The sequence below is a fragment of the Balaenoptera musculus genome, chromosome 5, assembly GCF_009873245.2.
Source record: "Balaenoptera musculus isolate JJ_BM4_2016_0621 chromosome 5, mBalMus1.pri.v3, whole genome shotgun sequence".
NCBI lineage: Eukaryota > Metazoa > Chordata > Mammalia > Artiodactyla > Balaenopteridae > Balaenoptera > Balaenoptera musculus.
In genome coordinates this window covers 76572493-76588568 of record NC_045789.1, presented here as the reverse complement: position 1 = coordinate 76588568, position 16076 = coordinate 76572493, and the positions used below count along the sequence as shown (strand labels likewise).

General features: G+C 36.6%; 1 protein-coding gene across 2 annotated transcripts in view; it reads right to left on the bottom strand.

Moving 5' to 3' along the window:
• TMEM156 (transmembrane protein 156) overlaps positions 1–5789 on the bottom strand; it is a 53628-nt gene extending 47839 nt beyond the window's left edge. Inside the window, exon 1 of one of the 2 annotated variants that reach the window (XM_036853341.1) lies at positions 5664–5789. In XM_036853341.1, the coding sequence (XP_036709236.1) occupies positions 5664–5751 (88 nt within the window). In that variant the 5' untranslated portion in view covers positions 5752–5789. The remainder of the gene's footprint in view (positions 1–5663) is intronic. The other variant, XM_036853340.1, reaches the window with a different exon arrangement.
• Positions 5790–16076: the final 10287 nt, after the last annotated feature.

Genomic DNA, 16076 nt, shown 5'->3' with positions numbered 1-16076 from the left:
ATCAATAATATGTAAAAACTTTGTATGGTGACAGATGGTAACTAGACTTATTGTGGCAATCATTTTGTAATATATAAAGATATCAAATCACTATGTTGTACACCTGAAACTAATATAATATGGTAACTCAATTATACTTAAATTTAAAATTTTTAATTAAAAAATTCTTGCCTCTAACCACATAAACTGCATAAAAGATATGCCATGATAAATTTCTATTCCACAGCAATTAAAATATGCATATTGGTTGTGAGGATAGAAGTTCATGGCTTAGCTGCCTAATTTACAAAGACGTTAGTTAATATATATTGCTTTCCTTTGGTCACAGGTCTGTTTCTTTAACAACTGGCATAGACTCAAAAGAGTATCAATTTCAATAGCAAAAACTCAATTATATTTCCATTTGAGTACAATAGTTGAAGCTTCTCTAGTAATATTGAGCGGGAAAGGGTGAAAAAATATCATGTTGTGTATGGATGATACATCCATGGTGTTAACCAGATTAGGAACAGGGCAGTCTAGAGAGAGTATGGATTTATTCAGAGATCATTTGGGAAAGACAATATAAAATATTTCCTAGGAGGAAGGGGCAAGGTTTGGGATCACTTTTAACCTATGGTCGCAGTATATGAATGGCAGGTTTGGGACATAAGAAAGAGACTGCTGGTTTTATTTGTCAAAACAAGGAAAGTAAATGCACACTGTGAAATTCTCCATTGGGGAAAAAAATGGTAGGTAAATGATTCAGGGTAAAGTGATGCATATCTTTTAAGTAAAAGATTCTGTGAAATAAATTTCAGAGGCTGCACAACCTAAAAGTTCTAGGTTTGTGGTGAAATTTTATGTTTCAAAAATGTAAGATGAGGATAATAACGCCTGGCCTACCTAAATTAAAAGATGGTTGTGAGGGTCTGATGGGAAATGCTTCCTTCCAGAAAGCATTTTCTTTTTTATTTCCTTTATAATATTTTTTATTTCCTTTACAATATGACTCAGAAATTTCACTTAAGCACAAATTGAGTGCCTTCTAATGTGGCGGGTACGTCCTAAGTGCTTGAAATATGAACAAAACAGACAAAAAAACCTCATTTTCATTGAGCTTATGTTCTATTTGGAGAAATCAGGCAACAAAAAATATAAACAATAAATAAGTCAATAATATAGGTGGTAAGTGCTATGGAGGAAAGAAACAGAGCGGTATAAGGGGAATATACATTACCATATTAATGTTTTAGAGAAAGCCATTTTTTCTATAAAAACAAAAAAGATATTCCGAGAGAACATTTATCTACCAATGCAAATGAATGAGACATGTAGTGAGAAAGCTTCCCACGCAAGGGTTATTGGTATTGTAACCTCGCCTATGAGAGAATAAGGCCAATTCTGCCAAAGCAGTGAAAAGCATTATTTCCAGCAGTATTTTTTTTGCCAGTACGTATGTCTAAGATATATATGTAAAAATACCATGTCCATTAGTAGCCATTTTAAAACTATAATGATTCAGAAAATTCAGTAAGAAATAAAATCTTTAAAAAAAGCAAATTTATCCATCTAGGCTTATTCCTTCTTCCTGTAGATTTTCAGAATAGTCTCCCTTGAGAATGATGCTTCACCATTAATGAGTTGAAATATTTAATGAGTTAAAATGAGTTATTATATGTAAAAGTACTTGGTATATAGTACCTGCATATATATGTATAAATATTTGTTAAATTTTTAAAAAAATTTTTTAATAGTCATGACTATATCCCAAACCTGATTGGGGATTACTGATTAAATTATTAATGCATCAGCCAATAAGAAAATAAAGTGCCCATTTTTTGAGAACTAAGATAAGAATTTCTCAAATTGATTGCAGTTACCCTGATTACACTGGTCTTTATAATACAGATATAAGTAATATGTACATACGCTCATATACTTCAGGGTTTATCCTATAGTTTGTAAGTATGTGAGGTTCCTTTATCCTTTGTTTTCTTCCACTTCACTGCTCACTATACAGCCATTTCCATCAGAAAGTGTGAAGTGGAAGGGAAATGAAAGCTGGTAAACATAGTGTATGTCAGTTTGGCTCTTAAAAGTAAGACAGGAAGTCAAAACAGCTAGATGAAATTAGGTATGAGGTGATTTCATCTGTGCTATTCCTGGTCCTCGTCACCACAGTCAGGAATATACTCACATAACTCACTAAAATTTCTGGCTTCAAGAATTTCTGAGCTATAAATACGAGTATATTTTATTTGAAAATCAATAACAATTGCTTCTTCTAGAAAGTGCTCCTGCAAGTAGCTAAGAAGAAATATTAGGTGATCATTAGAACTCTGACAATTATTTCTCTTTGTGAATGAAAATGGAAGAAACATCCTCCCCCAGACAGGACTGGAAGCAACTTTTATGTTCCCATTGCATCTTTTTAACGTTGCTGTTTTCATAATTACAGTATTGTATTTAATTATTTACCGGTCAGTCCTCCCCTTGACTGAAAACTTTTTGAAGGAAGAATTGCCTTCATTTTTGTAGCCTTGGGTTCCTAGTACAGTTAGACACTATTCATAAGTGAAAGAATAAATAAATAAAAGATCACTGAGATTTATATGAGTTAACCAGGTCTCTCTCTCTCTCTCTCTCTCTTAAACACTGTAAGTCCACCTAAACCAGGTTGGTAAAACATCTCTTATTTGGAACAACCCAGCTTCCTTAATTTCAAGAAGCTCTGAATAAAAATATATCCATACCCTTTTATATCTCTATTATCTAATGCAATATAAGAGTATGAAACTGTTATATTAACTACTGTGTCTTAGTATAAGCTGCCTTTCCAATAAACTGAAAGCTAGAATAAGCTACCTTGCCAGTGCAAACCAATGCAAAGTCATTAAAAGTCCCAAACACCATTAAAGAAGTTCCCCTTCTTTGCTAAAGTTAGACTAAATAGCTTATACTATGTAATTATAATAATTGAATATTCTGTGTAATGATTATTCAGATACATTCTTGATGAAGAATGATCAAACACAGTGCTCTATTTTTAACTTAGGCCTTCAGAGGATTTATTATTTTGAAATCAAATCTATTAAACCTGGTGAATACATTATTCCTCATTAAGATTCCTTTTGAATTCATTCGACATGTTAAAGAGTGTATCGATAAATAATTTACAAGTAAAAATCATTTTATAATATTTATCTTAGAAATTAAAGTGAATAGAATATAAGAATGGAAAAAAGACACAACTAACTGACGGAAAGGGTAAGACTACATGGGAAACTCTCAAGGTTAATTTTAGCACTTCAGGAACTCTTTTATCTTATCATCTAAATAATCTTACTAGATATTTTATTCCATGAAATACATCAGGTAACAAGTCAACTCATTTCATAAGGCAACTCTTATTGTGATTAAAAATTATTTTTAAAAAAGACAAAACAATTATGTGCCCTTAGTTTAATCAATATCGAACTGTATAAAATGAGGCTATATAAACTTGCTCCTGGTGACCCATAAACCATTATAAAATATAAAGCATTATTACACTATTGCATGTGTAAAACATTTTGCCTAAGAATCAACTTTTCATTTATGGCAGCTCTGTGCAAAATTCCTTCTACCACAAAATGATATTGGGACAAAATGGTAGTTTTCAAACAGTTTTGTTTGTTAGTTCCAAGGAGAGTTCCTCTGAAACAAAATTGTCAAATAAATCCATCACTCTAAAAAGAGTTGGAGGAAATATCCACGTTGCTCTTGGACAAAGAAAAGAGAAATGGGTATTTTAAATTTTAGGAGGCAGTAAAGGTAGTATTGGAAGCTATTGTAATCAGTTAAGAACCTAAGAGTACAAAATCATTATCAATGATGGTTGATTATTGTCGAGACATCTGCCCCAAAAAGAAAAACTTTTAACATGCTCTTGTAGTCACCAGTTCTCACAAAACACTAACCAATACTTAGCAAATAGATCATTAAATCTTTTAGACTGATTACCTGGTTTTCATTAGATCCAACCTGATTTTCTTTGGAGGTGCTAGATACATCTATCTGACCTACCTTAGACAGCTATTAAACGGGCTACCCCTCAGCCCACAATAGCTTAAAAATTGAAATAGGTTATCTCCATTCCAATTCTAACTATTCCTTTTATATTTTCACTCAGTGAAATCAAGAATTAAAATATAGGCTATGATTGCTTAATCTAAGCAACATAATGCCAGAAAACCAAGAGTAATTTGAAAAATTCAATTATTCACAAAATGGACATTCATAGTATTTATTTATCAAAAAAATTTTATCTGCTACTTCACATCATGTATATGCAATATTAAATAATCATTGCAATATGTCACCAAATGTTATTAGCAAATGTATTTACATCTGGCCACTTAGTATTATGTATATGCAATGATAAATAATCATTGCAAAAAGTCATCAAATATAAGCTTTTCTCTGATTTTAATCAAATTCATATGATAACTTTTAAATGATAGAACACAGCATTTTCTTTTTACTTTTTCTTCTTATAAAATGCTAGGGAACACAATTACCATTCAAACAATCACACTAATATATTTTCAAATCTTTTACTGACACATAAACATAGTTTAAATTTACATCTGTTTATTTTCCTACCCTAGGTTTCAGCAATATCACAATTTTCTGAAATATACACAAAGCTAATTTTGTTCCATTTTTCTCTAGTTGCAAATATGCACAGGCATACACCTGCTTAAATTTGCACCCATCTTATCTTAATAGTATTTTGAAAAAAATCTAAATACATTTCCATAAAGTGACAGTAAGTGATGTGCGTGAAATAGTTGTGATAGAGGGAATTCAAGCATTTTTAACATAGTAAATATTACTTTCTTTATAAAATAATTCCAGAATGTAAAAGCATACTTAAAACTGTTTTGAAGGAAACTTTCAAAGAGCAAAATCATATGATGAGATTATTGTAAACTCAGTGTTTGAAAGCTAGAATACAGATTTCAAATATTTCTTTTCATTTTTTCATTTCATTATTGTATGCTACAATACTTAAGTACTACCACTGTAAACTGGTAAAGACATTTTGGAAATAATAAATGGTAAGAGTATACACACGTGTGCGTGCACACACACATACACATCTATATCTATCTAATGTATCCATGTATATTCTTAGATATAGCAATCTTATTCCTGGGAATTTGTCCTCAGAAAATAGTTCAGTAGAAGGGAAAAGTATGTAGATGCTTTTGGGAGGAGCAGTTATTATCTTTTAAATTGGAGGAAATTTTTCAAATTCTAAAAATAATAAAATAGTTGAAAAAATTCTGGGGCGAAATGTTATAATAAGCTATTATGCATATATAGCAAGTAATTATTAACACTGTAGAAACATTGGAAAGGTTTTTTAATACCATTGTAAGTCAAAGAGCATAATGCAAATCATATGTCTTCTATTTTAAAATAAAACAAATGCATAAAAACAATACTTAAGTACTGTAAGATTACTGTACTATATAACAGTCAACTAAAATTGCAATCGCATTTTATTAGCTTTTCGGACATAGAACTTCAGCCCACACGACATGTATTCAAAAAAAAGGCCTTTCCTGTAACCATTAGCTGACATAATTTTTAAAAATTAAAAAAGAAAAAATAGATTGTAATTAAATACTCACCGTTTGGTGTCTTGAAATATTCTGGCAAAATTAAAATGAACGTGATCACTATGGCCAAAAGTAATTTAAGGACGGCTGTATTGGTCATGTCTCTTCACATGACACGTGTGTTCTCATCAAGTACATTGATGGCATGTTTCTTCCTGGTTTAAGTTGCATCTCTGCGGTACTTTGTTTATACAGTTTACCTCATACTCACTTCCTTTTTTATAAAAAGGAGGCCTTGAACTGAGACTTCTTCATTTTTGAGTCACTTTCCACTAAGAAAAGTATCTTCTAACAAGCACTTTCAAACTATCTTCTAAACAAGAAAGAATAAAGAAATGATCTCAGGAAGTAAAGAGGTCTTGTTCTCATCTAAATTTGAAGCTATTTTCCTACACTTAACCAATCTGTGTGAGTAAATATAAACCCACAATATACTCACCAAAAATGAAATGATGAATGTCAGTCATGTCCAGGTTGTAAGAACATCATTCATTCATTTACTTATTAAGTGATTATTGACCCACTTTTACGTGCATTGTCCTGGATTCTGGTGTTCAGAAAACAATATGTCTAGAAGACAGTAAACAGTACAAATGTAAGGATAAATTAAAAAGACATGTAAAATTTTGGCTCTACTTTACTGCACTGTATAAAAGCAATAGAATGGGACTTATTATCATTATACCTATAAATACAGGGATTATTGTTACAGAATCCACATTTTCAGTTCCCGTTTCAAAAAAAGATCCATTACAAAAATTCCAGTGAAATAAAATGCATTGTCTTAGAATATAAATGAAGGGCAGGCAAAATTCATGGTGAATATAGAATATGTGCAAACAAGTATTTTTATTCCATTGTTCTTGTTTTCTGGTTTAAAAAAAAAAATGGTATCAGATATGTCCAATCTTTTCTCCCTGCTCATTCCCTCTTGTACCCCCACCACCCATCCATTTCCATTTATCCTATTTCTTGTTCTTTACCCACTCAGCCCTGGGCTTTATGGAACCATGGGTGAGCTGGGGGTAGGAAACAGGGAACAAAGGTCATCCTGTGAATATATTGTGAATATGAATTAACTGTCTTTTCTTCTGATTGGGTGCAACAATTTGTTGGACAAATAGGAATCATGGACCTTAGGACTTGAGTCTAAGAACAGTCAAAATGGGTGTATGACTTCAAACATAGGACTTATTTTATGACCAGCATCAAGGATCATTCAAAGGAAGAGAGGAATTGATGAGAGTTATGGCCTGCACCAATTACTGGACTGAGATATATTGGATTACAGGTCAGGCAGTGTCTTCAGTAGAGATTCTGGTAAGGATGGATGGGAAACCCTGTTCCTTAATTCTTAGAGGTATCACTAAGTGGTCCGTGGACCCTCTACTCCCCATTTTGACCCTGTTTTGATTCCCTCAGACATTCTAACTCTTATTTATGAATACAAACATTCCATCCATAACTTTACCAATGGCGATAAAATTGATCAAGAAAGTATTTACTTGACATAGCACTATTAAGTCAGTTTAATTCCTGGATGAATTTTCTTATAAGAGCAGTTAAACCACTTCTATATTTTTCCCCTTTAATTTTGATTTTACTGAAACTACTTTTGTTAGTACCTGTCCTTTTTTTATGAACGACAGCGCTTTGGTTCACTTATTAATTTTTTTGTCCATATTAAATTTTATGGATTTGTGAGTTTTTTGTTTGTGTGGTAGTATTTCTTATAGATCTGCTTCTTTCCTTGCTACTCCCTTCCCCCCAATATGAACTCAGGCTGCTAAACTTATTCCTGAACACCTAGAAGATAAACTCCCCTAGCGGCTCCATGGGTCCTTTGTCAATAATGGGCTGCTCCATGTTCTCTGCAGCTGGTTTCTCTGGTGCTGTACAGATGGTGGATGTCAGGAGACCAGTCCAGGGTCCCTTAGTCCCAGGCCACTGCCTGGCTGCTCTGAGGATGTAGGAGATCAGTGTCTCATACCTGGCCTATAATCCATTTGCCGGATACCAGTGTATCATCTCTGATTTAGCAAATCATGAGAAAATTGTGATATTCCTTCAGATATTTCAAGACTCTTTTATTGTCCTCGATTGTTCTATTATATTTTAATTTAATTTTCATAAATACTTTTGATCTTTCTGCTTACCGTTACTAACAGCTTAAAGTGTTAGCAGAACAATAGCCAACAAGAAGTTCCAAGTATCCCTTGGGTCAAATCCTCCAAGATTCAATAGCAAGGGTGAAAAGAGCTGAAGTATCTTGCTTTTTCTGACTGCCATAATTCATCCACTAAAATGTTTTATTACTGACATTGCCACATAAAGTATGTCATTAAATATTTGCATTTTAAACACCACCAATCACTAAAATTTAAGAACTAGGCTGCAGTTTCTTGTAGGTAATCCAACTTAAAATGATAGTGCCTTAGAAATAAATAAATATAGGCTGTGCCAACTCTTGATTTAATTTAACTTTTAATTTTAATTTGAAGGTAGAACTGAAGCAGCAGAAAAGTTAGAAACAAATAAGTAGATAAGCATCTAATGGTGTGTAAGAAACTTTGTTTAACAATGTTATTTGTGGCTTTGAAGGCCAGAGATGTAGTAAGCTCTAAACCTTTAAGTGTGTGACTCTGAGTTACTGTTAGAATTTAATGTGAATATTTACCCTAAGGTACTGTGAGAAGCCCAGGAGACTCCCAGAGCCTGAGAAGTGTGTAAGGGTAAAGGACACTCCTCTTTAGATGTCCCCCCTTGCATCTGTGCTCTCCTTTCTTTCATATTTCTGTACCATCACCTCTCTGTCAGCCAAACATGAAAACTCTACAGAATAAGTTATTTCTAAAGACTATTTGATGTAAAATAGATAGCTAGTGGGAAGCAGCCACATAGCACAGGGAGATCAGCTCGGTGCTTTGTGACCACTTAGAGGGGTAGGATAGGGAGGGTGGGAGGCAGACCCAAGAGGGAGGAGATATGGGGATGTATGTATATGTATAGCTGATTCACTTTGTTATACAGCAGAAACTAACACACCATTGTAAAGCAATTATACTCCAATAAGATGTTTAAAAAATAAAATAAATAAAATAAAGACTATTTGATTTTTAATCGTTCATAGATAGATCAAAATTTATTTAAGCATACTCCATTTGTCATTAAAATTTTTTTATATAGCACCACAATGTGAATAGTCACATGCATACATCTTTGTGCAAGTCTGATTATAGAGTAGAATTATGAAGACAAACAGCATAAAGATTTTTGAAGTTCTTAATTCATATAGATAACTGTCTCCCAGCAAAGTTGTGTCAACATATACTCTACCCACAGTGGATGAGGGTGCCCTTGTATCACCAAACTTCAACACTGGCCATTTTATCCTTTTAACCTTTGTCAATTTGAAAGGGAAAAAAAACCCAAAATTTGTTTTAATTTGTGTTTCTCTGATTGCTAGTAGGTCTGAACATATTCCATATTTACTGGCAATTTGAATTTCTTCTCTTGTGAATTGCCTCTTCATGTCTTTTATGGGAGCACTCATATCCTTGTTTTTGCTCTGTAGGCCTCTTTTCTCTATTGGGAATATGTATCTTTTGCCATATAAGTTGCAAACATTTTCCCCAGGTTGTCATGTTCCCTTTTGTTTTGTATATGGTGGGTTTTTTCTCCCCCATTTTGTGACAATTTCCAAAGCACCTTCACAAATATCAGATTATAAAAAGAGGATGGCTACAAATCTGCAGTTACCCACTGTGGGCTTCTCTCTACTATCTCAATGAAGGAATAAAACCTTAATAAATCTAAAACACAAGAGACTGTTGATACTGTACTAGTGTTTAACATTCCTAAGTTTATATTTCATATTTGAGAATTGGATTCTGGAAATACTTTAGTGTATCTATAATTCTAATTGAAAAAAGTCTTAATTAAATAATTGTATGTTGTGTGCTAGATACAACTTTTTAAAATGAGAGAATCCTTTATTTCAAGGAGCTGCTCTACCAGGAAAGCAAGAGCAACATAGTTTTAAAAAATAATAGTCTTAAAAATGATGGTTTGGATTTAAAGTCTGTGTAGTTATCTCTTATTATATGAAATATACACTTGTTGTAATACTTTATATGAGCAATATTTTTTCTATTTTTTCTTTGTTGAAACTACCCCCAATCCCTTCACTATATTCTGTGGAAAGATCTTTTGAGGTCAACAAAAACAATAGCAATGATCAATGACATTTATTAAATGTTTACTATGTGCTATTACACATTGTTGACTTAAAACAAGTAGACTGCCAATTATTTCTCCAGGAAAAAAAAAAAGTGGGGGGTTGTTATTCAGGATCAGCAAAGAATTGCAATTCAGAGCCTGCAATCATGGCAAGCCACAAGCAAGTCCCCAGCAAAAGTGAAGAGGAGCACTCTTTTATAGAAGGGGAAAGGAAATTGGGAGGGCTATAGTAAACAAAGAGTCCATGGATTTTCATTGGTTGAGTTGTGACAGTGTCTCATTGGTTGAGCTCTTGCCAGGCAAGAAGAGGAGTCTTTCTTCTTCCTATTAGGCTCTTCTATTGTTGTAGGGCATGGGAGCTCCCTGCTCTGGTCTCCCAACTCTATTTAATTGAGGTTTCTGTTGATTAATTTTTTACAACATTATTGAATGTTTTATATGGATTATTTTAATCAATCCCCAGCAACTTTCTGAGGGAGTTTCTATTGTTATTCCAATTTTATAGGCAAAGAATATGAGGCAAAGAGAAGTCAAGTAATGTGCTTAAAATCACATTGTTAAAACAGTAAAGCTAAGCTTTAAACCCACAGAGTCTGACTGTAGATTTAATGCTGTCAACCACTGTGCTATACCCCCAGTTACAGACTGTGTGAGAACATTTGTCTGTCAGAGAAGGATCACTTGTGAAATAATAATAATAGCAAACACAAATACAGTAAGTCCCCTACATACGAACCTTCAAGTTGCAAACTTTCAAAAATGCAAACATGCATTCGCATGTCCAATCACGTAAGTTAGTTCACGTGTCTGGCGTTTACTGTCACATGCGTGCATCCTCTACAAGTGGTTGTGCTTTTGTGTACTTTACTGTACAGTACTGTATAGAGTACAGTAGTACAGTATCTTTATTTCAAGCCCAGGATGTCCGGAAAAATCAGCAGTATATAGCCGATTGTGTTAGTTGGGTACCTAGGCTAACTTTGTTTGACTTAGGAACAAAATTGGACTTATGAACGTGCTCTTGGAATGGAACCCATTCGTATGTAGGGGACTTACTGTATAGCCCTTTCTGTGTGCCAGACATTGCTCTAGTCGAGGGTTTCTCACAGGTGGCACTACCAACATTTGGGGCTGGATAATTCTTTGTAGGGAGCTATCCTGTGCATTGTAGGATGTTTAGCAGCAGAGGCCGGTAGCAACCCTCCTCACCCCTGTTCGGACAACAACAACAAAAAATGTCTGCAGACAATCCCAGATGTCTCTGGGGTGGGCCAAATAGCTCCTAGTTGAGAACTACTGTGCTAAAAACTTCACTTACATTAAGTCATTTAATCCTAATAACAACTGTATGAAATAGTTACTGTCATTATTTCCATTCTACCCACTTCAGACCAGTTCTATTCTAGATAATCTAATCATCCAGAAAGTGAATTTAAAAGACAATTCGTAATCTGGATCAGTCTAATTACCTCTAATTGTATTACTTGCAGATAAACCATCTACTTTGGCAACACAGCAATGCTTGGATTAACACATTTTGTGGGTGGAAATAATCTTTTATTAATGAGGCCCGCCTAAGTATAGAGAGGTTTTGGGGAAGCTCCAATGTCCTCATTCATTTTGCAGTTCATTCAGCAGATATTTACTGAACACCTACACAGTGTCAGGCAGTGTTCTGAACCCTGGAGATGAAGTGGGAAATGAAGCCAAGTCCTGGCACTCACATTCTGGTGGGAGTGTACATTCCAGTGACAGACAACAATCAAGAAAATAATGACAATAGTTCATTTTCAGATAATGTTAAGTGTTCTGAAAAAAATAAGAGTGTGATGTGCTAACAGAGAGTTGGGCAAGGTACACGTTGGTTTAAATAAGGATGTTAAAGAAGACTTTCTATGATTTCTTTTATATGACACCAGGGAAAAGCAGAAGTACAGAGAAAGAAAACAGGCCAGTTGTTGCCAGAGGCTGGAGGTAGAGGGAGGGGTTGACTACAAAGGCACATGAGGGAATTTTTAAGGTGATGGAAATATTATATATCTTGATTATATCTTGATGATGGCGGCGATTATAAAACTGTATGCAAAAACTCTAGAACTGTACACTGAAAAGGGTAGATTTTACCTTATGTAAATTGTAACTCAGTAAACATAATTCTCTCTCTCTCTCCACATAGGCTTTCTACTGTTTTAGAAACAAAGACTATTGAGAAAGAGGCTGGGATGTTGTTCCTGAGGCTGGGAGTGTGGGCCAGAACTTGAACTTAATTGGAGAGAAATTCAGAGAAAGCCTCAGGTCAGGCTGACAGGAGACCACAGTGTTGCCCCTGCTTGCCTTGTTACCTTCAGTGGCTGTAGTGAGGCTGCTGCAAAGAACTGAGGTCACGTGGCCACACAGGAGGTCACCTGTTAGCAGCCAGTTCAGCCCGGCCAACCTGGGATGTACACCTGGCCCCTCAGAGAACCAGAAAAGATGCTCAGCGTTGCTCAGACCGCAGGCTGCGGTTCACTGAGCTGCCTTTTCTTTGTTCACCTGCCCTCTGGGGAAGATCTGGTTTGCTCTGCCACAGCTGGGTTTAGAACTCTCAAGACTAAGCAGAGTTCACCCAAGGTCTTCACCCACAGGCTTCCTCACAGGTGTCAGGCCTTCGTGTGCCTGGCCCATACATGGCTGCTTTCCCTAACCTGTCCCCACCCCATCACCTGTGGCAGGAAAAGCAGAGTCTGTTTTCACTAACAAAACCCGTTGAACTGAGATAGCAGCCTGTGCAGGAAGGAACCTGTCGGGACCACTTTCCTTAAAAGGAATAAGAGGCAGGCTTGTCTGCCCAGACAGTACAGTCAGAGAGGGGAGGCTAGACGGAAAGCCACCCTGGAATGGATTCCTTGGACCACTGCAGTATTTCAGCCTCTGGGAACAAAGTTTTTGGCAACTGATTTGACCTTGAAATATATTATCATGTTAATGACATGTATCAAGAGACAGAAAAGCACAACCGAAACATTCTTCATGATGCTAGAATATAACAACCTTTGACTCTTTAGGAAATAGAGTAAAATCAATCGCTGAGCATCTGAAAGTTTTAGGTCCAATAGGTCCATACTCAGATAAAAAGAAGTGGCTGCAATAGGAGGGCTCTTCTAAATCTAAGCAACACTATTTCTTGATTTTCTTGGGAACGGAGGGGAGGAGAACGAAATGCATTCATAATTTGACATTGAAACGCCCTCTTGTTGCAGCAAGTTCTTTATATCTGAGACTGGACCTATTGCACCTAATACTTTCAGATGCTGAGCGATTGATTTTACTCTATTTCCTAAAGAGTCAAAGGTTGTTATATTCTAGCATCATGAAGAATGTTCTGATTGTGCTTCTCCGTCTCTTGATACATGTAATCTATAAGTAATACTATGTCTTGACTTTCTTAGGGACTGGGGAAGGAGAAAGAAATGTTTGTTTTCTTCCCTGTCTTGCTGAGACCATTGACTCTGAGACTGTCTTTGAATGTGTATAGAACATGCCACTTTCTAGTCACCCACTGTTTTTGTATCTGAGGGTCAGCTGCTTATTACTCAACCAGAAACTTTCCTCAAGAATTCTGTGCTAAGTATAGATACTGAATATAGAATGCAGGTGTGAACAAAGAGGGATTTGTGCTTTTAAAAAAAAGATGAGCAAAATGGAGGAGGAAGAGGAAGCATAATGATTGATAAGAACTTTTCAGTTTACATATCTGTCTGAATCATCTTTGTTTAATACTCTTCCCCATAACAAGTAGCATGGTGTCTTCTGTGCTGTAGGCCTCTTCATCACATCTGGTAAATGCTGCTGCATGAATATTCTAAGAGCAAACCATCAGCACAGTGCCAAACCTAAATGCTTAACCCTGCATAGTGGTTATCAGCTTGTTCTCTGAGACCACTGAGATGGAAGCCAGAGGAGTGGTTCCTGTCTGTTAGGCAGTGGACCTGGAAGTAATATATCAAATACGAAGATACATGGAGGAACATTTTTTAACTCATAAGAAATCAACATCACTTAGCAGTCTTGCAACTTTCATTTTTAAAAAGCAAAACAAGTATATTGAGACGCTGGAAGAATTTTTTTAATGCATGAAAATAAATACAAGTACTTTGTGTTCATTCTCTTGCCTTATAAGTTAATAGGATCCTAAATTAAGGACCTTCTAAAGTTTTATGAAACTGGTAGTGTAACACTATAAATTAGAGGAAAGTTTCCATTCATATATGTTATAATGCTAAGGGGTAGAAATGGCCGTACCCTAATAAGTTGTTATTTCTCAAGGCTTCATAGGCAAGGGGTTTTTTCATTCATTCATTCATTCAACAAATATTTATGAGTGCCTGCCATCATAGACTTCTCAGCTTGTCAGGGAGGCAGACAAGTAAATCAACGTTCATAGCCCATTAAGTACCTGTGGTGATAGAGGAGTATGAAGGATATTATGGGAACACAGAGAAGGAACAGGGTCAGCCTGGAAGATTCAGGATAAAGATTGCCAGATGAGATGCCCCTTGAGTTAAATCTTGAGGAACTCACGCAAGCAGAGATTGGAAAGGCAGGACATTCCAGATGGAGGAAACATATGTAAAAGTATAATTATAGAAGAAATGATACATTCTGGACACTGCAAATCATTCAGAATGGGCACAGGCCTGGAGAGGTAAGAAAGGGGTAAGGTTATAAAGGATCTTACAACCATGCTAAGATGTTTGAACTTTACCCTGAAGGCAATGGAGTCACTAAAGCTTGTTAAGCAGAGTCCTGGGGGATGAACAGAATTAGGTTTGTGTTTTAGCAAGGTTAGGGAGACTGGCAGGAAGTGTTTAAATTTGTTTTACAAAAACCTTTTTTTCTGGTTAGAACACGGCCTGATTATAAAAGGTCTACTTACGAATGAGTGAATGGAAATATATGCATGAGAGAATGCACGTTCTTTCCCAGTGTCCCCAGCTGGTTTGGGGGGTGGGGAGGCTTGGGTTTTTTTTGTGGTTGTCGTTTACTTTTCTTAATTTTTGGTAAAAAGTTGGCTTTATTTGTTACTTTTTCACCTTATCTCAGTTATGCCATTTTGGCGACCACAGTGGCAATCCCCTGGAAGCTGGGGTTGGTACCCACCCACCATGATCATTAACCACAGAGCATGAACCTGAGCCTAGCAGGGCCCCGCTGAATGGTTACAAGCTTCAGGCAGGGCTGCAGGGTGCCCCCCACGAGGCCCAGTGCCCTCCGACTCACAGCCCCTGAGCCTGAGGACTACTACCCTGCCTGCCAGGGGCCACAGTGCTCCCATGGGAGGGGGGTTGCTGAGCAGACCGTGTGTCGGGGGAGATGCCAGATCTCTGCTCAGGACCAGGTCTGATACGGCCATCTGTGATATGACAAGGGACCATGGAGCATTGTGATGACAAGGGACCATGGAGCATTGTGAAGAATACAGCATGGAGCACTGTGATGACAGGAGTCATGGGGCATTGTGATGAGAGGGGGCATGGAACACTGTGATGAGAGTGGGCATGGAGCATTGTGAAGACAGGTGTCATGGAGCATTTTGATGAAAGGGGTCATGGAGCATTGTGGTGACAGGGGGCATGGACCATTGTGATGAAAGGAGTAATGGAGCATTGTGATGACAAGGGTCACAGATCATTGTGACTACAGGGATCATGGAGCATTGTGATGACAAGGGTCATGGAGCATTGTGATGAGAAGGGCCATGGAGCATTGTGATGACAGGGGTCATGGGGCATTGTGATGACAGGGGTCATGGAGCATTGTGATGACAAGGCCATGGAGCATTGTGATGAAAGGGGTGATGGAACATTGTGATGACAAGGACCATGGAGCATTGTGATGACAAGTGCATGGAGCATTGTGATGACAAGCGTCATGGAGCACTGTGATGACAAGGACATGGAGCATTGTGATGACAGGGGTCATGGAGCATTGTGATGACAAGGGTCATGGAGCACTGTGATGACAAGGACATGGAGCATTGTGATGACAGGGGTCATGGAGCATTGTTATGACAGGGGCCATGGAGCATTGTGATGAAACGGGTCATGGAGCATTGTGATGACAAGGGCGTGGAGTATTGTGATGACAAAAGCCATGGAGCCAATGTGATATGGTGGTATGTCCTGGACTGTGGGAGGACAGACCTGT